The 26,411-nt window shown below is 43.3% G+C and overlaps 1 protein-coding gene across 1 annotated transcript in view; it reads right to left on the bottom strand.

Annotated features, from left to right (window-relative positions):
- Positions 1 to 25,550, bottom strand: part of EHD4 (EH domain containing 4) — an 84,435-nt gene extending 58,885 nt beyond the window's left edge. Inside the window, exons 1-2 of the mRNA XM_068964008.1 lie at positions 25,253 to 25,550; positions 4,084 to 4,260 (exon numbers count right to left, since the gene is read on the bottom strand). Coding sequence (XP_068820109.1) covers positions 4,084 to 4,260; positions 25,253 to 25,485 — 410 coding nt within the window. The 5' untranslated portion in view covers positions 25,486 to 25,550. The remainder of the gene's footprint in view (positions 1 to 4,083; positions 4,261 to 25,252) is intronic.
- Between the last annotated feature and the right edge of the window lie 861 nt (positions 25,551 to 26,411).

Below are 26,411 nucleotides of genomic sequence, written 5' to 3'. Positions count from 1 at the left end.
AACCATGCGCCCTTGGAGCAACTCCGAGACACGCTTGCCTGCGGAATTTTCTTCTAAAGTAAAGCAGAATGGTGCCGTCTCAGGATGTCTCACTAAGGTATTTTAGAATTCTCTGTTCTAGTTGCAGCTTCTCTTTATTGTTCAAGTATGTGTGCTTGTGCTCAGCTGCGTCCGACTCTTGGCGACCCCATGGACTATAGCCCACTGGGCTCCTCTGTGGGATTCTCCAGGCAAGAATACTAGAGTGGGTTGCCATCTCCTCTTCCAAGGGATCTTCCTGACCCAGGGACAGAACCCTCGACTCCTGTGTCTCCTGCACTGCAAGTGGACTCTACCACTGTACCACCTGGGAATCCATTCAAGTATGAAATTTCTATAATTCAAAACTGTCTTTGGGGGAATTTGTCTTCATTTCTCAGGAGTCCACTGAAAACTTTCCTAGAAACCACCATTAGAGATTGAGGCTCAGCTCCACTGGTTTGCTTAATGCTTCCAGGCTGGTACCATCTTACAAAGAACCAAACTCTTTTAAAGATGCCCCAAGGGGCAGATGCCCAAGCCCTGTAATGGGAGGGCCAGAATAATGAGACCTATCCTGTGAGGGTGGAGGAATCAGTGGTTGCTCAATGAAGTAGGGGGTGAAAGTTCTTCATAGCAGACAATCCATTCTATTTCCTGTGAAGTCTGGTTTTTGACCTAGTTCTCATAAAGTATGCTAAATAAAAATAAGTTTGCCTGCCTTTAGAGCTAAGCCTGCTGCTGTTCCCAAAGGGATGCTATAACTACGTATACAATCTGAGTACACCATACTAAGTGACTCTCTTCTTTGTGCCAGTCCTGGGAGAAATAGTAGCACTGTCATGTATACACACAACTTAATCAGGCTACCTACTCTTAAATACACTGTTAATTTCCAGGTGGTACATCCATGACAGCTTTCTCAAACTCAGTGGTAAAGAATCTGCCTGCCAATGCAAGAGATGCAGGAGACTCGGGTTCGATCCCTGGTTCAGGAAGAGCCCCTGGAGGAAACGGCAATCCACTCCAATATTCTTGCTGGGACAATCCCATGAACAGAAGTGCCTGGTGGGTTACAGTCCAGAGTTGGACACAACTGAGTGGCTGAGCATACACACACATCCCTGACATGTGAGCCTCATGTATACATGGCCATCAGGAGGCTGGAAGGACAGAAACTCTTCTTTGCTGGTGTTTTGTGAGCTGCAGGGTGGTAGATAAAAGGGAACAGGGAACCTGAGTTCTAGCCCTGTCTCTGCCTTTTCTTGAGCAAGTCATTTTACTTCTTTACTCTCAGTTTTCTCATCTGTAAAATGGCCCTAGTATCATCCGTTTTATTAGCCATGTAAAGAAGGTGTATGTGAAATTATTAATCAGTGATTTAGGTCCCTGAATATTCACTGGAAGGACTGATGCTGAAGCTCCACTACTTTGGCCACCTGATGCAAAGAACCAATTGACTGGAAAAGACCTCAGTGCTGGGAAAGATTGAGGGCAGGAGGAGAAGGGGGCAACAGAGGATGAGATGGTTGGATAGCATCACCGACTCAATGGACATGAGTCTGAGCAAACTCTGAGAAATAGTGAAGGACAGGAAAGCCTGGTGTGTTGCAGTCCAGGGGGTTGCAAAGAGTCGGACACAACTTGGTGACTGAACAACAAATTTGGGACATAATTATTATAATCTTTATCATTGCTGGTGGGCTACATAAAGGACAGCCTTGAATGTTAGACAGAGAGAAGACAGTGATTCTCAGATCAAGGTCCTCCCATTTGGCTGCTGAGCACAGTGGTCACTAGCAGGCCTCGGCCAGACGGCCTGGGTTCCAATCCCCAGAACTGCCACTTATCAGTTGAGTGGCCCGGTGGAAGCTAAGTGGGCCTCTGTCTCAATTCCTTCTCTCTACATTGGGGAAAACAGTCGCACCTATGTCACAGGGGTTTTGTGAGAATTTAGAGCTAATTCTCCAGTAAAGTTTAGACAGATAGTAAATGCCATATAACTATTTGCTATTCCTTTTCTGTGTATTCCGAATTCAATTAACACTTGATGGGTGGATTATTTTCAGTAAATTTTAAATTCTGATCTTGCCATTCAGAATCTTTCCTGGAAGCTTCTTTTCCACACTCATCTGTTGTACGCTTGTGATTTGAGAAAAAAATAAATGTTAGGGAAGTAAGTCATCTGCCAAAATAAAGCCAACAGCCATTCTCCCTTGTTTTTCCCTGGGGAACAGAGACTTTATAAAATGGGAATTTGAAAAAGGTGGCAGCTTCTTTCTTTCTTAAGCCTTTGACAGGCAAAAAGAGAGTAAGACTAAGGACAGTAGTAATGGAAGCAAGGGACTCCAGGTAGACTTTCATGGAGAAGGATCCTTTGCCCTGCACTTGCCGGGGCCTCTGGAATCTTCCAGGGCCAGTTCTGGGACAGGAAGGCTGGCTGTTGCCTGCCCCGGGACATCGGCCCCTGGGAGGCCCTGCTGGGGGAGCTTCTTGTCCCACTCCCCTGCAGCTGTGGTCCACTTGTCCTGAGAGACCCCTGGGGTTCACCCTCCAGGGCTCAAGCCCTACTTCTCCTACAAGGAGACACGGTGGTGCAAGCAAGATTGCTCTGGAGTTGAGAAGCATGTTTCTTCTAGAGGAGAAACTCTGAAGCTGGAAAAAGTCATTTGGACAGTGTCAGACGGACACTGGACCGTCAGACGGAATTTCTCTGTGACTCCATCTACATCATCTGTATATTTCTATTCATCCTGCTGCGGAGTTCTCCTGCTGCCACTTGGACGCCTTCTTTGATTTGCTCTGGGAGCATAAATTAGCTCTTAGGGGAGAGTACCGATCCCTAGAGAGCTGAGTTTCCACAGAGGGCACCTGTGGAGGTTGCCTGGGCCGCTCTTGGCGGAGCCACTGCACAGCACTCCGGCACGTCCTTCATCTCATGGTCCTTGTGAACGGCACTCCCTGGAGTTGTGCAATCAGGCGCAACTCTCAGCCTCTGGGAGAACAGCTGTCAGCTGGGAGGATCTGTTCCTTTTTTTTTTTTAATCTAAAAAGCAGAAATGTAGTTTCAAGTCTTTCATCTGCCATCTCTACTTCCATGTCTCCCTAAAGGCGTTTGGAAGACCACTCCCTGGTTCTGAACCTCCCATAGCTCACTCCCTGCAACCAAAGAGACTCATGCGGTAGACTCATAAAAGAGGAAAATGGGGGAGTGAGGGGAACTCGAAGGAGAGAGAGAAACGGGTTTTTTAAAAAATAGGCTAGGAGTGACAAAAAGGAAGAAGGAGGGGGAGGCAGGAGCAGGGGGTGCCTGAAAGTGCAGAGCCGTGTCCAAGAGAACCCGCGGGCTTGTCCTCTGCCCTGGACCTCACTGCGTCTTGGGAACTCTGGAGAAAGGCAGTACAAATACAACTCTGCTGCAGTCCAGGCAGGGCCTCAGCTATCCTACGACCTCACCTCTGTGAAATAGCGACCATGCAACAGATGTAAAGTTTGGCTGTCCTGCCTCTGTTTCTCCCGCCTGGCTCTAATGAATGAGGATGCAGCTCAAAGCACGGGACTGAGAAGCCAAAGGGACACCCAGAGAGGTGCGGTGACTGGTCCTGGAATAACCAAGATTAAATCTGGGTGTCGGGAGAACTTTGGTGGCCCTCTGGGCTTAGTTCTCTGTGTAGGAGGTCCTGGCACACAATGCCTGAGAGTTAGCCATCCAGCCACCATGTAATGTGGCCATCACGGGGAGCTCACTACCCCACAAGGCAACCTGATCCTTTCCTGTGAGGTTCAGATTATTAGAAATTTGTTCCTTATACCGTGTGGCCCTGTAATGTCCAATCCTAGGCCTTAGCTCTGTCCTCTGAAGCCACCTAGAGTAGGTATAAATGATCACTTCCTAAGAGAATCTCCCCAATATTTATATGTGATAAGCGTATTTTCTTATAACTTCTTTTTTTCAGAACACACATACTCTGTTTTTCTGGTTTTGAACTTTTACACATAATTGGCAAAGATTCAAAGAACAGCTTTAAACAATGGGTCCAGAGATGGCGGTCTGCCGGTCCTTACCGATTGAGGAAAGCATTTCCAAAGCGACTAAGCTTTCGAAAGGGCTTTTTGGGGTCCACGACTAAAGCATTCCCTGGGGTGTTCCCCTCGGTTTCCCCATACATCACAGCGATGAAGGAGTCGGTGGTGGGCTCTGGCCCGATCCTCATGCCTGGGAAGTCTTGCTCCAGTAAGTATCTGAGAGGAGGGGAAAAAAAAGGAAACAAACTTAGCATGGTGTCACAAAGCAGGGGGCTAAAAAGCTTGCTGGGGCCACTAACTTGGAACATAATCATTTAAAAACCTGGAATATAACCCCCAAGGAAAAAGAGAATGATTGGCATTGTCCTCTTTTGCAAATGACGAATTTTCTCTTTAAAATTTGCAAAGCTACTTTCTCTCCAGTGTAAGGAGCCTAGTGAAAGAGGCAGACATGCTGCAGACTTGCTGGGCTTCTCCAAGTGGACCTTAGCTCAGCACAGCAATTCCGGTCATGGTTCCATTGGCACAATAGCTACTACTCCAGAGAGGAGGACGCAGTCAGCGCCTAGGCACCCTGGAAGACCCTGCTCAGGTCCACCTCCTTTAGGGAAGTGTCCCTGCCCCTCGAGCATGTCGGATGCTGCACTTCTCTGTTCGTGGGTCTTGAAGGCAGGCCCATGTCTATGGCCAGATGTATTAATAGTAGTACATTCCCAGCACCCAGCACCATGCCTGTCCACAGAGGGCACCCAGTGCAGCGAATGAAATAAGGAACCACCTCCTTCCTGGTCCCTGGCAATCAATGTGGCCCCACATCCTTTCTTGAGCATTTTACAGCTCCCTGGAGATCCTGGAGGTGGTAATCATGGAAGACAATCTCTAAAGAATTCAGTAGCAACCCAGAGGCTGATAAGAGGAGGGCTTGGATTAGGTATCACCAGGGCCAGCCCTAGCACTCTGCGCAAATTGGAAAAAGATGCCCCTTCCTTTAGGCAGACCCAGCCCTGCACCACAGCTCACAGCTTAGTGAGCAGAACTCTAAGCTGGATTTTACCCTCACATATCCCGTTGCCCAGGTGCCCGCATGCAGTTAACCCGTATACAGCGGCCTTGGCAGGTGCCATTGAGGGGCCTCGTTCAGGGGCCGAGGAGACAAAGTGCTGCGCTACAGCAGCAGCCTCCTACCTTTTTGGCACCAGGAAGCAATTTCGTGGAAGACAATTTTTCCATGGAAGGTGGTGGGGAGGGGGGATGGTTTGGGGATGATTCAAGTGCATTACATTTATCGTACATTTTATTTCTAGTATTAGTACATTAGCTCCACCTCGGATCATGAGGCATTAGATATGGGAGGTTGGGGATCCCTGTACTAGACTGACATGGCTGGGGTGGGGCAAGGGAGCCAGAGATAGAGCGGTGGGGAAAGCGCTCTTTCTGTGGGAAATGGCTGTCCCAGCATGGTTCCTCACCACCCCCAGAGGCATAACATTCAGCGGCAGCCACACAGAGCCCCTCCCTTCCTCCCCACCAAGACTCCCCTTCCATGATGGAGGAACACACTTAGGTGTGTTTATCATATATGGAATGGCAGGGGCTGGGTGGGGGGTGAGGGGGGGACCACTCCCTCCTTCCTTTGCAACCAGGGAGAACATAAAGGAGGGAGGTTTTGGAATACTTTTTACTCATTATCAAGCAACAAATAGAAACACAACACCTTCAGAGGACACTTGGCAGGGACAGTGAATGGGGACCAGGGATGAGGACAGTGGAAGAGAATCCTTGCTTGAGGTGACAGAGCTGTGTCCCTACCCTGCCAGGGAGATGACCCTTCACCCTGGGAGGAGGCTTAAGGGCAGAAACCTGTACAACATTTTCCAGCTCTCCATTTCTACAGCCCACAGTCTACTTGGTCCTAAATCATTTCATTTCTAAAATGTCTTGACTGATCAAACTGAGGTCCAGAACCTATGATTTTATCCCCAGGGACAGAGGGAAAGAAGGGAACTACCAAACATCCAACACCATCCTGCCATTTTTCTAAGAATAAGAAATTAAGTCACTCTTTAGACTCATGTTTTCTTTGTAAACAAAACTGAAATTGTTTAGTACTCTCAGCAGGTGGTACTTGAAATGTTTCATTGATCAATTTTTTTTTAACATCGTTCAAAGTTTCAACATTTCTGTGAACTTGCGGAGCACCAGAATAGACACATCCTTTAAATACATCCCATAAATTTAGAATAAACGCAAAAAAAATCAGATAATAGCATCCAGCATTTATGAAGTACAGTCAACCCTTGAATAACATGGGTTTGAACTGCACAGGTCCACTTACACATGGCTTTTTTTCAGTAGTAAGTACTATAGTACATGAATAAAGCGAGAATGAAGTGATGAGGTTCAAACCCAGCAGCACTGAAAGGAAAAATTTGAGCAGATCCTGAGGTGTGATGCACCGAAACAGGTTACCCATCCAGCCACATGCACGAGGCTGGAAAACTGTGACACTTCTTTTCTTTGGACACCTCAGAGGCATTCCCGAGCTACAAGTTTCAGGGGCTTTGTGGTGTTTTCTGCCATAGCAAGAATTCAAAGGAACAAGAGGCCACAGGAAGACTACAGAAAAGACTCTACCGCAGCCCCCTGCATGGGCATCCTGTGTGCTGGGCTGGGTTTTGTCCCCATTTCCACCTCGCTCTCCTTTTCCTGTGTTCTCAAAGAGAGCTGCCAGCTCTAGCAGTAACTGCTCCAAGACTCTCAAGCCAAGTCATCAATGAAAAACAAGGCAGACATTTGGATTCCAAGCAGCTGATAGAAGGGGTGGCGGGGAAGACAGGCAGGGGACCTGACATCACTTTGTCCGTCTGCTGAGGGCCATGGTTCAGCCTCGTCCAACTGGCTCCTGGCACCCTGCTCAGCCTATGTCAAGGAGTAGCTTTCATGCAAGGATATAGGTAGACAGTGTCTTTCTTTTTCCATTGCTGAGGTTTGACAATTTCTTTTTGACTTTATAGAAAAAACTGTCATTTGTGACACGGGGAAGAAAAACATCTTCAAAACAATAAAAAGTCCTTCAACATCCCCAAGCACCATCTTCTCAAAGATGGGCTTAAGAATAACTAAAAAATAAGCAAATAAACTAGAAAAGGCACATTATTCAATGACAGATATCCAAAATTCAAGCCACAAACTCCATCTCCCCTGAGTATTCACCCATGCATTCTGTCTGGGTTTTGTCTGAAACACTTGGGCTTGGAATAGTGGAAAATGCATTCATTATTTTAGTAATAACATCTCATGTTCGAGAGCTTGTTATGTACTAAAGTCTTTATATGAATGTAACCTTATTTCATTGTAAGTTCCTTATGGGGTAGGTACTATTTTTATGTCCACCCCCATTTCACAGATGAGAAAACAAAGGCTCAAATAGATTAAATAGTTGATTAGAACCTAGGATTTCTTCTTGGTCCTATGAGAGCACTACCTGTCCTAAATCAGACTTGAGAGGCTAGCAGCTTGAGAGCTGCCAGCTCCAACAGGCACATTTGTAGGAATGGGTTCTGTGAATCATAACAAATATACAAATCTAAGACTTTTTAGTTGGTATTTAATCATTGAGTAAGTACTCCAAAAAGCAACAAGGCACATATATTTGGGGTGTTTTATGAACATTATTATTGATATTATTTACTTGTTTATTTGGCTACACCAGGTCTGAGTTGCAGCACATGGGATCTAGTTCTCTGATCAGGGATTGAACCTGGGTCCCCTGAATTGGGAGCTTAGAGTCTTGGCCACTGGACCACCAAGGAAGTCCCATGAGCATTATATTTTCATTCTCAAGCCAAATTCTAGAGAAATGGCCTGTGTCATGCTAAACAAGATTTTAAAATATTTGTGCATACATTGGCATCTGTGCAGAGAGTTTTGAGGTTCAATTCATTGCTGTATATGGGACATTTTTCAAAAGCGCATTTAACTCCAACAATTGTTTCTTTCAGTATTACTAAGGTTTTAAACCATATATGAAGTACAGCTTTTGAGTTCAGCAGAGAAAGTTTTATTTCCTGATTTTTAAATCCAGGTCTGTTGAGTTAAAATGCATAACGATTTTTAACATGTTGGAGGGTTTTACACAGTGTATTTTCTATTGATAATACCTGATCCACCATTTCACTAGGAGAGGGACTGAAAAGAAAAAGTTTGTCTTTCAACTCTGATTTGTCCTGAATCTGGAAATGATGCTTTTAAAGCAATTTCCTTTGTCTATCTTCATGTTTAATACCAAGAAATGGAAATGGGAGAAGAATCAAACATTTACTATCATAAAACTCTTATTAAAATGGTAAAGAATATATAATTATTTCCTAGCAGTGAGTTCTACCACCACCACTGCTTACAGATACCACCAAACAATGGATGAAATTATGTCATACAGTTTGTAAGGCAATTTACACATAGGCTTTATCACTTCAGCCTCATTGTTGCTGGAGGAGGTATTTTTAACCCTAGCTTATAGAAGAAAAAAACTGTGTTTATGACAAGCTAAGCAGCTTGCAGAGAACATTAATATAGGATGATTAATTCTTAACATGTTGATATATTTCCATCCCATAATTTTATGCAAGTATTATTTTTTCATTATAAAATTGAGATCAAAGCATTTAAACAACTTTGCATCTAGACTTTTCACCATGAGTTATTCCTCATGCCATTAAAAATTGGAAGAAAAAAATTTTTAATGGCTGCATACTATTCTGAAGTGAGTATGTATCAATTTAGTTTGCCATTTCCTTATAGTTTCATATTGAAACAACTTCCCATTTCTTGCTATTAGAAATAATGTTGATAGAAAACAAACTTACGGTTACCAAAAGGGAAAGGGTAGGGGGGAGGGTAATTAGGAGCTTGGGATTAACAGATACATATTGCTATATATAAATACATAAACTACAAGTGCTATAGTATAGCACAGATAGCTATAGTCAATGGCCTATAAAAACATATAATGGAAAAGAAACTTAAAAAGAATTTGCATGTGCACATGTGCGCTCACACACACACACACACACACATAAGGTCTTCCCAGGAGGCTCAGTGGTAAAGAAACCTCCTGCCAATGCAGGAGATGCAGGTTTGATCCTTTGGTTGAGAAGATGCCCTAGAGAAGGAAATGGCAACCCACTTCAGTATTCTTGCCTGGAAATTTCCACAGACAGAGAAGCCTTGAGGGCTGCAGACTATGGGGTCACAAAGAGTCAGATGCAACTGAACATGTATACATATACATATATCATTTTGCTATACACTAGAAAGTAACAACATTGTAAATTAACTATACTTCAAATAAATAAAGCTGAGATAAATATCTCTGGGCAAATATCCACTTAAAATATTTTTGTTGTTGTTCAGTTTCTAAGTCATGTCCAACTCTCTGCAACCTCATGGACTACAGCATGTTAGGCTTCCCAGTCCTTCACTACCTCCGGGAGTTTGCTCACATTCAGGTCCATTGTATCAATGATGCCATCCAACTATCTCATCCTCTGTCGCCACCTTCTCCTGCCCTCAATCTTTCCCAACATTAGGGTCTTTTCCAAAAATAATTTTAGCCTATTTATTTATTTTTATTGAAGTATAGCTGATTTATAACATTATATTAGTTTCATGTGTACAGCATAGTCATTTAGTATTTTTACATATTATACTGGGCTTCCCTGGTGGCTCAGAGGTTAAAGCGTCTGCCTGCAATGCAGGAGACCTGGGTTTGATCCCTGGGTCAGGAAGATCCCCTGGAGAAGGAAATGGCAACCCACTCCAGTATTCTTGCCCAGAGAATTCCATGGATGGAGGAGCCTGGTGGGCTACAGTACATGGGGTCGCAAAGAGTCGGACACAACTGAGTGACTTCACTTTCATACTTCATTAAGCTCAGTTCAGTCACTCAGTTGTGTCTGACTCTTTGCAACCCCATTGACTGCAGCACGCCAGGCTTCCCTGTCCATCACCAACTCTGAGAGCTTGCTCAAACTCATCGAGTTGGTGATACCATCCAACCATTTCATCCTCTGTAATCCACTTTTCCTCCTGCCTTCAATCTTTCCCAGCATCAGGGTTTTTTCCAGTGAGCCAGTTCTTCACATCAGGTGGCCAGAGTATTGGAGCTTCAGCTTCAGCATTAGCCCTTCCAACAAATATCCAGGACTAATTTCCTTCAGGATGGACTGGTTGGGTCTCCTTGCAGTCCAAGGGACTCTCAAGAGTCTTCTCCAACACCACAGTTCAAAAGCATCAATTCTTCAGCACTCAACTTTTTTTATGGCACTTTATCCTTCAGGAAAGGTTATTACAAGATAACTTTAAATATTTAATTTTCTTTGAGTTACTGAAAAACTAAGCCAGGCCAGACTTACTTCCATTTTAAAACCCTATGTCTTCCTTAAGTCTGAAACCTAAGTTTCTGTTTCATTTTTATCTTTCCCTTAATTAAAGCATTGACATATTATTACCAAGACTGCTTGTTCAGATGACATCATCCTTGTAACCAATCTACCTACTAAGAGTGTGGAGCAAGAAACTGGAATGGCCTGTTGGACCAAGAATCTGGAATTTGCTGGGTAAAGCCTTTCACAACTCTATTTTTCCAGCTGTGAGTGGAATTTGAATTCCTTGGTGTTGGGATGTGCTGAAGGCACGCTGATGTCTAGTCCATGCCATAATCTGGAGCTGTTCCTCTCCACCTTCCATCCTACTCTGGAAGGAGGGCGGAAGAAAGGGAAAGGAGAAAAAGGGGAAAGGAAGTCTACTGGAATCAAACCTGCTTCCATGAGGAGGGCCCGCATCTGCATCTACACACCGTATCAAGGGGATAACAGCCAGCACATGCCGAGGAAAAGCAAGGCAAGCATCCAAACCAAAAACAGTCCTCACACCAAAAATATATTAAAACCCACACAAGTTATGCAGGGATACTCCCTCATATAAATAGCCCTCCGAGACTACAGAAGATAACTGTTTCTCCTAAACTCATGGAGTAAGAGAAATATAAGCACAATGAAGAGGCAGAGGAACCACTCCCAGTTAATACGTTACTGACCAGAGGATCTTCCCAAAAACTAATGCCTGTGGCCAGTGATTTGTTATGTAAGTGAACACTGAAACATCTCTGGTCAATGATGTTCGGGTAACAAAAGACATAGTAGTATGTCTCTGGTCAATAAGTTTTTAAAGACCAGGAGAACTCCCCTGTAGGAACACACAATAAAGCAGACTTCTTCAGTCTAATAGACACTGGGTTCAAAAAAGAAGTAACGAAAATACTGAAGGAATTAAGCTATCCTTAAATTTCTTAAGGAATTAAGAAATGACGATTGCTGTAAAAAGGACCTAGAAACTATAAGGAGATGACAAGAACAATTAGATAATTAATTTTCTGAGACAAAAGCTGAGCTAAAGGCACTGAACAGCGGAATGAATAATGCAGAAGATCAAATAAGTGATCTGGAAGATAGAATAACGGAAACAATCAAAAGAGCAGACAGAAAGCCAAATGGGAAAAAAAAAATGAAAGCACTATAAGAGACCTATGGGATAACATAAAGTGGGCTATTCTGCACATAATAGGAATTTAGAGGGAGAAGAAAGAGAAAGGGGGATTGAAAATGTGTTTGAAGAAATCATGGCTGAAAACTTCCCAAACCTAAAGAAGGAAACAGATGTCCAGCTACAGAAAGCACAGAGGTCCCAAATAAGACAAACCCAAACAGACCTAGACTAAAACATATTATATTAACAATGGCAAAAATTAAAGATAGAGGATTCTAAAGGCAGCAAGAGAGAAAAAAAGGTTAATTACAAGGGAACCCCCATAAGGCTATCAGATCATTTCTCCACAGAAACACTGCAGGCCAGAAAGTGGAAAAATATATTCAAAGTCTTGAAAGGGAAAAACCTGCAACCTAGAATACTCTACCCAGCAAGATTATAATTTAGAATAGGAGGAGAAATAAAGAATTTCCCAGACAAGCAAAAACTAAAAGAATACAGCAATACTAAAAGAAATATTGGAAGGTCTTTAGAGAAGAAAAGCAGAAAGATACAGGAAGGGGGAAATCACAATTGGAAAGTAAATCACTTAAATTAGCCAGTATTCAGATCAAAAAGAAAAAAAAAAACCTATTTGTAGAAGCAATGATAAACACAAGCAATAGCAAAAAGATAGACATGAAGATGTAAAAAAGGGGGTCAACATCATAAAATGTGTGGGAGGAGAAAAAGAGAAACCAGATTTTCTTTTCAGAATGTGTTTGAGCTTATATGACTATCAATCTAAAATAAGCAGATAAAGGAAAGGGTTAATATACTTGATAAACAGGACAACCACAAATCAAAAATATAAAATAGATTCACAAAAATTAAAGAGAACAGAAGCATAAAAGGAAATCAAACCACAAAAAGAAAAAAGAGAAAGGAACAAAGAAGAAACAAAAAATCAACTGTGAAACAAGGTTTAAAAGTGAGAATAAATACATATGCATCAATAATTACCTTAAATGCCAATGAACTGAATGCTCCAATCAAAAGACACAGAATGGTAGACTAAATTAAAAAAACAAGGGCCTACAAATGCTGCCTACAAGAGACCCACCTTCGGACAAAGGACACACAGGTTTAAAGTGACAGGATGGAAAAAGATATTTCATGCAAACAGAAATGACAAGAAAGCAGGAGTTACAAAACTATTATCAGACAAAATAGACTTTAAAGCTAAGACTATAAAGAAAGATAAAGAAAGACTATATAACAATAACAGGATCAATACAAGAAGAGGATTTTACACTTATTAACATAGATGCACTTAATATAGGAGCACTCAAATATGTAAAACAAATACTAACAGACACAAAGGGAGAAATTGATAAGAATGCAATAATAGTAGACTTTAACACCCCACTCACATCAATGGGCAGATCTTCTAGACAGAAAATCAATAAAGCAAGAGATTCTAAATGATACAGTAGAAGTTAGACTAAACATATTTTTAGGACATTATATCTCCCCACAAACCCAATACACATTCTTTTCAAGTGCACATGGAACATTCTCTAGGACTGACCACATACTAAGGCACAAAACTAACCACAAATAATTAAGAGTACAGAAATTATCTCAAGCATCTTCTTTGACCACAACAACATGAACTAGAAGCCAACCAAGGGAAAATAAGAAAAAAACAATTACATGGAGACTAAACAACATGCTACTAAGAAAACAAGGGGTCAACAAAGAAATCAAAAAGGAAATTAAAAAATATCTTGAGACAAATGACAAAACACAGCTACACAAAATCGATGGGATGCTGCAAAAGCAGTTCTTAGAGGGAAGTTCATAGCAATATGGGCTTTCTTCAAAAATCTCAATTAAACAACTTAACAAGAACCAGACAAAAAAGAACAAACAAAACCTAAAGTTAGCAGAAGGAGGAAATAATAAACAATGGGGAGGAAAAAATAAAATAGAAATTAAAAAAAGAACAGAAAAAAAATCAATAAATCAAAAAGGGTAAACAAAATTGACAAGTCTCTGGCCAGACTCACCAAGAAGAGAGAGAGAACCCAAATAAAATAAAAAATGAAAAAGGAGAAATCTCAACCAATACCACAGAAATACAAAAAACATAAGAGAATATTATGCCAACAAATTTGATAACCCAGAAGAAATGGACAATTTTATAGAAACATACAGCCCACCAAAACCCAATCAAGAAGAAACAGATAATTTAAATAGACCAAAAAGACTCTAAAACAAACTTGCTACAAAAGTCCAAGACCAGACAGCTTCACAAGCGAGTTCTACCAAATAAAGAACTTACAGTGATTCTTCTCAAGCTCTTCCCAAACACTGAAGACTAGAGAGCACTCACAAAGACATTCTATGTAGCCATAACACCCATAAAATCAGGCAAAGATACCACCAAAAAAGAAAATTACAGGCCAAGGTCTTTGATGAACATAGATGAAAAAATTCTCAACAAAATACTAGCAAACTGAATCCAACAATACCAACATGGTCCAACATGACCAAGTAGGATTGATCCCAAGTTCACAAGAATGGTTCAACATACACAAATCAATCAATGTAATACATCACATTATAAAAGTAAAAAACCACATGATCATCTCAATATATGCAGAAAAAGCATTTGACAAATTGTTTTTCACAAATTCAACATCAATTCATGATAAAAACTCTCACCAAAGTGGGTAAAGAGGGACTACACCTCAACATAATAAAAGCCATTTATGATAAACTTACAACCAATATGATACTCAATGGTAACAAGCTAAGAACCTTTCCAATAAAATCTGGAACAAGACAAGTATGCCCACTTTCATGTCTATTCAACATAGTACTGGCAGTCCTAGCCACAGCAATCAGACAAGAAAAAGAAATAAAACGTATCCAAATTGGAAGAGAAGAGGTAAAATTGTCACTATATGCAGATGACATGATATTATATATAGAAAGTCCTAAGGACTCTACACAAAAATTACTGCTCTAATAAATGAATTCAGCAAAGTAGCAGGATAAAAGATTAGCATTCAGAAATTGACTGCATTTCTTTACACTAACAATGACATATCAGAAAAGAAGTATGCATATATATATACACACACACACATACACACCTAGGAATAAACCTGACTAAACAGGTGAAAGAATTATATGTTGAGAACTATAAAACATTAATACAAGATATTAAAGAGGATTCGAAGAAATGGAAAGATAGTATCATGCAGAAGATATTAAGGAGAGGTGGCAAGAATACACAGAAGAACTATACAAAAAAGATCTTTATGACCCAGATAACCATGATGGTGTGATCACTCACCTAGAGCCAGACATCCTGAAATGTGAAGTCAAGTGGGCCTTAGAAAGCATCACTACAAAGCTAGTGGAGGTGATGGAATTCCAGGTGAGCTATTTCAAATCCTGAAAGATGATGCTGTGAAAGTGCTGCACTTATTATGTCAGCAAATTTGGAAAACTCAGCAGTGGCTACAGGACTGGAAAAGGTCAGTTTGCATTCCAATTCCAAAGAAAGGCAATGCCAAGGAATGCTCAAACTACCACACAATTGCACTCATCTCATAAGCTAGTAAAGTAATGCTCAAAATTCTCCAAGCCAGGCTTCAGCAATACGTGAACCGTGAACTTCCAGATGTTCAAACTGGTTTTAGAAAAGGCAGTGGAACCAGAGATCAAATTGCTAACAACTGCTGGATCATCAAAAAAGCAAGAGAGTTCTAGAAACACATCTATTTCTGCTTTCTTGACTATGCCAAAGCCTTTGACTGTGTGGATCACAATCAACTGTGGAAAATTCTGAAAGAGATGGGAATACCAGACCACCTGACCTGCCTCTTGAGAAATCTGTATGCAGGTCAGGAAGCAACAGTTAGAACTGGACATGGAACAACAGACTGGTTCCAAATAGGAAAAGGAGTACATCACGGCTGTATATTGTCACCCTGCGTATTTAACTTATATGCAGAGTACATCATGAGAAATGCTGGGCTGGATGAAGCACAAGCTGGAGTCAAGATTGCAAAGAGTCTCTTGATGAAAGTGAAAGAGGACAGTGAAAAAGTTGACTTAAAGCTCAACATTCAGAAAACGAAAATCATGGCATCTGGTCCCATCACTTCATGGCAAATAGATGGGGAAACAGCAGCTGACTTTATTTTTCTGGGCTCCAAAATCACTGCAGATGGTGACTGCAGCCATGAAATTAAAAGACGCTTACTCCTTGGAAGAAAAGTTATGACCAACCTAGACAGCATATTAAAAAGCAGAGACATTACTTTGCCAACAAAGGTCCATCTAGTCAAGGCTATGGTTTTTCCAGTAGTCATATATGGATGTGAGAGTTGGACTATAAAGAAAGCTGAGGGTCGAAGAATTGATGCTTTTGAGAAGACTCTTGAGAGTCCCTTGGACTGCAAAGAGATCCAACCAGTCCATCCTAAAGGAGATCAGTCCTGGGTGTTCATTGGAAGGAGTGATGTTGAAGATGAAAGTTCAATACTTTGGCCACCTGATGCGAACAGCTGACTCATTTGAAAAGACCCTGAGGCTGGGAAAGATTGAGGGCAGGAGGTGAAGGGGACGACAGAGGATGAGATGGTTGGATGGCATCACCAACTCAATGCATATGAGTTTGGGTAAACTCCGGGAGTTGGTGATGGACAGGGAGGCCTGGTGTGCTATTGTTCATGGGGTCACAGAGTCGGACATGACTGAGCGACTGAACTGAAACTGAAGTTCATATAGCCACTTTGGAAAACAGTATGAAGGTTCCTCAGAAAACCAAAAATAGAATTATCATATGATCCAGCAATTCCACCCGTGGGTATATACCTGGACAAAACCATTAATTCAAAGAGATACACATACCCCTATGCTCATAGCAGCATTATTCATAATAGCCAAGATACGTTAACAACCTAAATGTCCATTGATAGATGAACGGAGGAGAGGATGTGGTCTGTATATAGAATGGAACACTACTCAGCCATAAAAATGAAATCATGCCATTTGCAGCAACATGGATGCAGCTAGAGATGGTCATATGAAGTCAAAGAAAGAAAAATACCATATGATATCATATGTGGAATCTAACATACAACACACATGAATCTATGTACAAAACACAAACAGACTCACAGACATAGAGAAGAGACTTGTGGTTGCCAAGGGGGAAGGTGTTGGAGAAGGAATGGAGTGGGAGGCTGGGGTTAGCAGATGTAAGCTATTACACAGAAATGGATAAACAACAAGGTCCTACTGTACAGCACGAAGAACTATATTCAGTATCCTATGATAAACCATAATGGAAAGGAATATAAAAAGAATGTGTATTATAACTGAATCACTTTGCTCTACAGCAGAAATTAACACAACACTGTGAACAAATTCTACTTCAATTAAAAAAGTGGGAAAAAATTAAAAACAATGTTCCAAGCTGTACAATAGAATATGTTGCAGACATTAGCTATTTTTGAAGATGACTTAATAACACAAGAAACAGTTCATTATGCCATCTTAAGTGAAAAGGGCTGTTTATTAAATTGTATTTATTGCATAATCCCCAGTTTTGTAATCATGACTTCTATGTCTTCATCTATGTCATCTGTTAAAAATGTGAACAGAGTTTGGACCACATGCCATGGAAGGTCCACCACCGTGAGCCTCAGGCTTGACGGTTCCAGCGTCATAGATTTCACCAACTGAACATTCACGTAGCAATAGTTCCCAAACATTTCTTGGGAGAGGCTGCCTAAAAATCACCACGAGAGGTAGTTTATGATAACAAAAACAGATTTTTCAGTCTGATCCATAGAGGTTCCACTTCACAAGGTCTGGGATGAGCCCCTGGAATCTGTTTCAGAAGGTCTCCTGGTGACTGTGACCCCCAGACAGATTCAGGAACCAGAGCTTTCTAGTTCAGAATTCTCCAAGGTTTTGAAAACCGTGTTTTGAATGTCTTTTGGAAGTAAGCATCTAGATGTCACTTCTAATCCTCAGGGACTGCTGCCCTTTGTCAGGTAGATGATGTAATTAGTGGACAAGAGGCCAACAGACAGCATCGCCCCAAGCAGGGACTGTGGCCACCAATGCCACACTCAACCTGTCCTGCACCACCCCCGTCCCTCAGAACCCTTGCTCCAAGTCCTGCCTCCTCTTGGGCTTCTGAACCACCAGCTGCTCCCCCTCCACACCCCCCTTCTATCAGCTTCTAACTCTGCAGGGTCATGATCATCAACCAAACCTCCGGAATGCCTGTGACCAGGGCATGGTTCCTCGCCCTCAGTGCCCAGCTGGTGAGAATTTTCTATATTTGGTGCTTCACCTCCCACTCATTCTTCAACCCACTGTCACCTGGCTTCCATCAGCACCACTTACTGACTCTTGCCAAGGTCACCCTGGCTTCTGATGGCTAATCCACTGGTTCTGCTTCCTTGAGGCAGCTGACGCTGCTGACCACCCCCTCTCTTTCCCTGGCTTTTGTGGGGACCACCTGCTGTTTCACCTGTCTAGCATCCATTTCCCCTTTTTGATAGCTGTACTCTGAGGAGCCACCTCTCCCCACCATCAGGCCATGAGGCTTAGGGGCTGACCACCCCACTCCAGACATGGATACTCATTCCCCCCAGCTTGAGGGACTGGCTTAAGGATGGGCAGATGGCCAAAGTCGACCCAGTGAAACTCAAACTTGAGACTTCTTGCTCAAACTATGGGTGGAGGGGTTCTCTTCTTTCCCACTGGGGTTGCTGAGCTGGCAGAACATGAGTCTGGAATTGGAGAGGGTCTGCCCGCCCCATGAGCAAGTGCCTGAGAAGGAAGCCAATGTGAGAAGACAGCAGAGCTGAGAGACCAAGTCCTGATGGCACATGGGGTCCCAGGCTGGGTCTGAAGCCAGCACACTCTGGTCCAACCAGTTTCGTGAGAAAAAGTGTATCTTTTTACTTAAGGCTTTTTAAGTTGAGTTGCTGTCACTTGCAACCATCAGAGTCCTAAGATGGCTCAGAACCACCATCCTTCCCTGGCATCACGTCCACCTCCGTGGTGATATTTTCCCTGGCACTTCCACAAGGTCCCCTTCCTTTCACTCCAGACCCACATGTCCGACCCTTCTTGGACTCTACACCTGGGTGTCCACTTATGCACAGGCTTAAACCTAAACTCATAAGTATGCCCCATTCTTCCTCGCCTCAGTGGACAGCTCAATCACCCACCTGCTTAACAAAACTTGGGCCTCACCACGGATACTTTCTCACTTTCACTTCCCTATCCCCTTGTGGCTGCGAATTTTTGCTCATTCCACTGGGTTCAGCTTCCAAGTTGTATCCCCGGATGCCTTTTCCAATCTCCAAACCTGCATGAAGGGTCCCTCCTATGCTCCCACCCCACCCTGTGCTTTGTCACAGCTCTCCTCACCCAGAGCCCTGAGGGCTTGATCCTCTTCCATAGTCTGGGATAGCTGGGCCCATCCCTGACATCAATACTATTTGAGGAAAGGAATACTAGGCTGTGTAGGTATGAGCTTACCTTGTATACTGTAAATACAGTCTATATAGTGAAAATTAAATATTTCAGTATTTCAGAAAGATCTGCAAAAGGCATGGTATTTGGCACACAAGACTATGATTTTTGGGGTCTAGCACTTGAATGAGGGTAAGAACCACCCAACTGGGCCCCCAGTGTTTCCCTAGGGGAATTTTTCTTTTTCAATGGGTGAACCAGCCTGCCTTCTACTGAGTAGCTTCACTTCTCTTTAACAGCTGAATCTAGAGCTTATCAATGGAATAGAGTAGAGCTTTGTCCTTAAAATCTATTTCTTCCCTTTTTTGAAAACCGAACACTTGCCTGCTTCCAACTTTTGGATACTTTTCATATTCTTCATTATTTCTTACAAATCACAGAACATAGTTTTCTTTGGGCACAACTGCAAGCTCTTCCTACAAGGACCTGCCATCCATCTATCCACCTGGGTATTTCCTGGATCTTGCCTGTGGCAGGCCCGAGAGAGCTCCTCGTCTGGTTTGAGTTCCTCTCAAACAGGCCTGGGCTCCCTTCTACCATCTCTGGAGCACTTTCTTTGAGAGAAAAGGAGGAAGCAAAATAACAGCTGAGTAGTTCTGCTTTTCATTAACGTTCCAGCAAGAGCCCCAGGCTCCAGTCTATTGCTTCCTGATTCTTTTTCTTGTTCTGATCATACCTAAAAAGGCTTTTCTTTTTCTGTCTGAGGGGGCATATTGTCTCGTCTTTGCTTCTTAATGCTTCGTATTATCCACCAACCTTGTTTTCGTCCTTGTCCATGGAACCCCTGCCTGCCTTTTCCCTATTAATGCTATATTTAATATTCAATGTTTTAAAACATAACTGCTTATCAAGCGTTTTATAGGAAAACATCACACCGTGATTTTACTCACCTGAGCATTATGAAGAATGAACGTTTATACACTGACAAGGACACACAAAGAAAAAAACACACAGGGATTGCAGTGGTGGCTATTGTACACTGCTTCTTCTCAGATCTACTTAGTTCCTTTTGTCCTTGGTTTTCTTTTAGCTTATTTCCACTTTTTTTGTGTTTTCTTTCTGGCATCGATTTTCATTTTAAATTACTGCACAGATGCAGAAATTACTTGATGGGCACTAACTGTAGAATTTATGGAAATTAAATCATAGGATGCTTAATACTGAAAGACTGAATTGTTTCATAATTTTATTGAGATATTCATATACCATAAAATTCACCCTTTTAAAGGGCACAATTCTGTGGTTTTTAGTATCCTCACAAAGTTGTACAACTAACTACCTCTATCTAACTTCAGAACATTTTTATCACTCAAAAGGGAAACCCTGTACCCATTAGAAGTCACTTTCTATTCTTCTTGCAATGTGGATATCCCATTGTCCCACTATCACTTGTTGAAAGGTATATTTCCCCCCACTGAAGTGTCTTAAAAGCCTTGTAAAAACAAATTTATCAAACATGTATTGGCTTATTTCTGAATTTTCAATTCTGTTCAACTGACCGATAGGTCTCTCTGTGTGCTAGTGTCATGCTTTCCTGTTTACTGTAGCTTTGTGGTGAGTTTTGAAATCAGAAATATGAGAAATTGAATATTGTTGTCTTTTCTCCCAAGATTCTTTTGGCTATTCTGGACCCCTCACAATTCCATGTGACTTTTTAGGATCAGCTTGTCAATTTCGACAAAGGCGGTAGTTGGGATTTAGCTAGGGATTGCAGTGACTCTGAAGATCACTTGGAGTATTATTGCCATTCTAAAAATATTGTCGGGACTCCCCTAGTGGTCCAGTGGTTAAGAATCTGCCTGCCAATGCAGGGGACACAGGTTTGATTTCTGGTGCTGGAAGATTCCACATGCTGTGGGGCCACTAAACCCATACACCACAAATACTGAAGCTCGTGAGCTCTAGAGCCCATGCTTCCAGACGAGAGGCCACTGCAGTGAGAAGCCCTCAAACCACAACTAGAGAAAGCCCTCGCACAATATCAAAGACCCAGCACAGCCAATAAATAAATAAGTAAAAAATAAAAACATTGTCATTCAACCCATGAACATGGAACGTCTTTCCTTTAAGGTTTTCTTTAGTTTCTTTCAACAAAGTTTTACAGTTTTGCATTACTTCTGTTAAATTTATTCCTAAAGTATTTTATTTTTAAGGTATGTTATAAATGGAATTGTTTTCTTAATTTCATTTTCAGATTGTTCATTGCTAGTGCATAGAAATATAACTGATCCTGTATATTAATCTTGTATCCTGACAACTTACTGCCCTTGTTTTAACAGTTCTTGAAGGCTTTTCCTAATCCTTAGGATTTTTCTACATACAAGATCATGTTCTCTGTGAATAGAGATGTTTTTACTTCTTTCCAATCTACATGCCTTCCATCCCTTTTTCTTGCCTTATTGTCTTATTCTCGACCCTTTAAAAACCTATAGTGACTTCCTTCTTTTTTCCTCATTAGAATAAATTTTTTTGAGAGAACAGGACAAGAGTGTAGGAAGAAGAGAGAAAGTGGAGCTCTTAAAAATCAGAAGTTGCAATTGTGTGGCTTGAACTGATTTTTGGTGAACCTCACATCATGGCAATCCACTCCAGCACTCTTGCCTGGAAAATCCCATGGACGGAGGAGCCTGATAGGCTACAGTCCATGGGGTCACAAAGAGTCGGACATGACTGAGCGACTTCACTTCACTTCACATCTCAGGGAAATGTCTTCCCTCACTGGGCCCAAGGATTTTCTGGGGGAATCTCTGAAATCTGTTTTCCTCAGGTTTTGTACCCAAGTCTGGCTGAGGCCAATATTCAGCTTTCATTGGCTGCTAAACAGTCTACCATGACTTGGCTGCTTCTCCCATGCCCATCTCTTCTCCTCCTCTGGCCAATTCTTTCTTGCTGGCCAGAGGCAGGGCAGCACCAGTTCCTCCCATTGCATCCTCAAGTCTTCTAAGAAATAAAACTGTCAGTGAGACAACAGACTGTTCTGCTTCTACCCCAAAAGGACTTTGACAAACATCTCCTGAAGTTCTGGGCCAACTTTGTGACCCATGTGAGGAGAGTCCATCAAAACTCTATCTATCCTCTTCCTTGCATTTGGGCCCCTCATGGTTGTCTTCCATAGTGAGCATAGCTTCTTGACACTCAGACTCTCCATCCACTCTATTTAGGAGGGTTTTGGTTTTTTGGCCACTCTGCATGGCATGCAGGATCTTAGTTCCCTGACCAGAGATGGAACCCACGGCCCCTGCAGTGGAAGCGCACAGTCTTAACCACTGGACCACTAGGGAAGTCCCTAGGAGACCTTTTAATTACAGCACACACTTAAACCACCACACTCTTGGTCAAAGTCCTGGCTCACCATGTTTCAATGGGGCTCTCAATTCTTCCCGGTTACGCGACCAAAGGAAGGAAGAGTAAGGTTTCGTCAAAGGTGGAATGTATATCAAAGGCTTTGCTGAGTGACTTCATGAGGAGAGAAGTTTCCCTCTATATTAGTGCAGGCTCTGTGTAACCAGTGACCTCTGGGGATGTGCAGGAAGCCAGGTGATAAGAATCTCTGACTATGCAGACAGGTGCATCCTATAGCCAGTTATGAGCGTCCAGTGCTTACTGGCTAGAAACAAAACACCCAGGCACTGACCAGCCTCAGAGAAAAGACAGCCACAGATGCAGGCAGGTTCCAGGATGGTCAGCACCTGGGTCAACACTTCCGGCCCCCAGTACCAGTGTAGGACTCTAGACGGCAGCTGCCCTTTTGTTTGAGTCTTTCCTTCCAGAAGCTGAATCTTTTCCTCCTAGTCCCACTCTGAAATCAAACTCAGGTCTCGGTGCCTCACCAACCTTCTGGTATACCCTGAGTTTCTTCCGCCCTCACAGGTCCACTTTTGTGTCTGGTGCCTAACAATCAAGTCACTTAGGCCAGGGAAGGTCTCAAGAGCAAGTGACTTCCTGATAGGGTGACTCCTTTTCTCACTGTAGCGTTGCACGTGGGGGCTCCAGAGCCTCCTGAGAAGTGGTTCATTTGGATGGAGTCATTGTTTAGTCGCTAAGTCATGTCTGACTCTGCGACCCTATGGACTGTAACTTACCATGCTCCTCTGTCCACGGAATTTCCCAGGTAAGAATACTGGAGTGACCCAGGGATCGAACCCGTGTCTTCGGCTTGGCAGGTGAATTCTTTACCACTGAGCCACCTGGGAAGTCCTTGGATAGTCTCACCAAATTCCCAATCCTTCTTCAAACTATGCTTAGCTATTCCACAAAGTTCCCCCAAATGATGAGACAGAAAAACAGTAAGATGAAAAAAAGATGGATACATGTTTCCGTGGGTTTGTTTTCCTGTCTTAGATTTGCTTATTATCCAGGCTGTGGGAGCAGAGAGAGGACCAAATAATATCCAGGTTGACACAGTATTAACAGTGGCTCCCTAATCACACAATCTCATGCCAAGGACAGGTGGGAGGAACTACTCAGGGTGCTCTGAACAGGCCATCACCAATGCTGAGACTATTTTAATTATAACAATGCTTACCTTCTTATCCTTTATCTGTATATTTCAAAAGGTCTACCTCCCACTCTTGTGCTACATAATGCTTCATAGGCCTATATACTTAAATTGGTATTACTGAGCCCTTAAGTGTATTTTATAACATCTTTCAAGGTATCAGTTTATGTAATATTTCTAGGTTCATTTTGAGTGTCTTAGGTGACATATTTAATACTATTTTCAGCTTACTAAAAAGCACCAAATAAAGCAATTTAAAAGTATTTTCTTCCATCTTCCTTTACATTCAACTTACTTTCAAGAAGTATATTTCAATATAGTCTATTTGCTTTGCTGAATTAACTCATCGTGCACCTGCAGCTTTGGATTGAACATATTTTCTGTAGTGACAACTGTATTTGTAGGAACTATAGGTCACTGGAACCCAGAAAAAGAGGCCGCTACTTAATAGAAATGGCATGTATCCAAATATAGATGCAGTTTTCTGAACACCTGTTGATCATCAATGATGAAAAAAGTTAACAATTTCCAAAGCCCTTGCCCCAAACCTAAAATAATCACTTTGTTTCAATGAACACACAGTTTAACCCAGGAAAACAAGTCTCCTAACCAAAGAGCTGCTTTAAAAGTAAAATAGCGTCTTCTAAAAGCAATCTGTTACAATGTAAATTATTTCCCATTAAAAACCACTTCCGAGGGACCTATATCATTTGGATGTCAAGGCACCCACAGTAATTGTTTGCTTTTGGAGACATGGCAAGCATGACAAATATTTTCAGTTGTCAAGGGTGACGGAGAAGGGAATGACCCACCTAAGAAATGGAAACTAACCAGTAGTAATATGACACTCCCCCTGAGCTCCACTGGGCGCTGGCTGGTTCGGCGGCTACACACAGCTAACTTCCTATGGCAGGATAGAGAGGCTGTGCACGAGCTGAACGAAGGCGGCCTCTCTACTCGGTCTCCCTGAACAGTGTTGGGGGCGGGATGCAGGGCCGCAATGGAAGGGGGCGTGGGCAATACCCTCTACTGTTGCCATTCTTTCATTCGGTAAATAGTTATACCCCGGGCACTGTGCTAGGGCTTAACTTTCCAACTTGACTCAATAATCCATTCTGACACCCCACACCTTTGTCCCCATTTCCAGCCCTTGGTCTCACTCGCTCGTCAGGAAGGTGATTATTATAGCCTTGCTTTTCCTCCCATCCCGGGGCTCCCAGGCTGGGGTGACAAGATAAAGCCAGTCAGAGGAGTGCCTTTCCAAACGCAAGGAAGGAGGGCTCTTAGTAAGCAGAGACGGGGCGGGGGTGGGGGGGCGGTTCTGAGGACCCTCTCGGCCCCGTAGGGAGAGTCTGCCCTTACTTCGGCGGCGGGTCCCGGGGCAGGGCTTCAGACACCGGGGAACCGTCCTCGGACGGGGAACCTGAGGCCGCGCCGATGCTGGAGAAAGCGGCAGAGAGGGGATTCCTCGAAGGAGAAGGGGCGCTGCAGGAAGCCGGCAGGAGGCTGGTAACAACAGACGCGCACGTGGGGAGGAGGACGCCTCCACCTAGGTGACGAGGACAGGTGTGCAGGCAGGAGGGCGGAGGGGGCGGGGAGGGTTACCTGATGAAGGTGGTCTTGCCGGTGCTGTACTGGCCCACCAGCAGGATCATGGGCTTGTTCTCAAAGTCGGCGTCCTCCAGCGCCGGCGAGTGGAACTCGTGGAAGCGATACGCCTCCTCCAGCGGCAGCACCTTGCGCTGGTAGAGCGAGCGCAGGCCACCCGTCACGGTCTGCACCGGGTCCGCGCCCGTACCTCCGCGCCCGCCCGCCTGCCGCCCTAACCAGCTGAACATCTTGCCGCCGGCCCGCTCGTCTGTGCCCCGCGCTCGCCCTCTCAGTGCAGGTCCCAGGCTCCGACCCCACTCCGGGCTCGCTGAGCAGCCCCAACAGCCCTCGCCGCCGCCCGAGATGGCCCCGCCTCGCGCCACTCAGCCAGTCTCCGGTCGCTACGTCACGGGAGTGTGTTCATTATTCAGAAGGGTCTCTCAAGTCCTTTCTCATTGGACCGCTGCCGGCCCGAGTGGAGGCGCCAGCCAATGGAGACGAGGATCTTAATGAATTATTGATGACGGAGTCTTTCTGATGGACTGGGCGAGGAAGAGGGTGTTTCCTCTAACTTGCCAGCGCAGACCGGCGAACCGAGGGGCCGGGTGTGGTTGGTTGCCCGCGCCCCACCTCTAGCCAGGTGGCGTAGATTTCCGGGCAAATCTGAGCTGGCAAAGAAACACACACACTCACACAAGCTGGCAAAGAAACACACACGCGCGCCCGCGCGCCTCTGGAGGCTGCTTAGTTTCCTGGGACGTTTTTTCATCCCAGCCCTACGATGCTGGAGACAAAAGTTTGAAAAGTTAACAGGTGAGTTCTTTCTACCTACTGGCAGCTTATTATTACTCTGACTTTATCTGTGAGGAAACCCTGACTCAAGGACGTAATTGACCAAATTTGAAGTTGGGATAGTAGATTTCAATCTACTTGGCTAAATGTTTCTCCACGCTGCCTCCACAAACTTCTGGATCGAGTGAAGGCTTTTTGCCCTTAGTTTTCTTTATGTGATTTTCTGTAAATTTGAAGGTTTAGTTATCCTCATTATTACAACCTCATTGCCACATATTGACATAAAAAGAGTTACTGTTAGCCTGTAGCAGTCTCTTTTTCAGGTGATAAGGATACATCGGTGGAGAAGACTAGTGTCCCTTGGACTGCAAGGAGATCAAAC

The sequence above is a fragment of the Capricornis sumatraensis genome, chromosome 2 (genome assembly GCF_032405125.1).
Source record: "Capricornis sumatraensis isolate serow.1 chromosome 2, serow.2, whole genome shotgun sequence".
In the NCBI taxonomy this organism is placed as follows: domain Eukaryota; kingdom Metazoa; phylum Chordata; class Mammalia; order Artiodactyla; family Bovidae; genus Capricornis; species Capricornis sumatraensis.
This window is presented reverse-complemented; position numbering and strand designations above follow the sequence as displayed.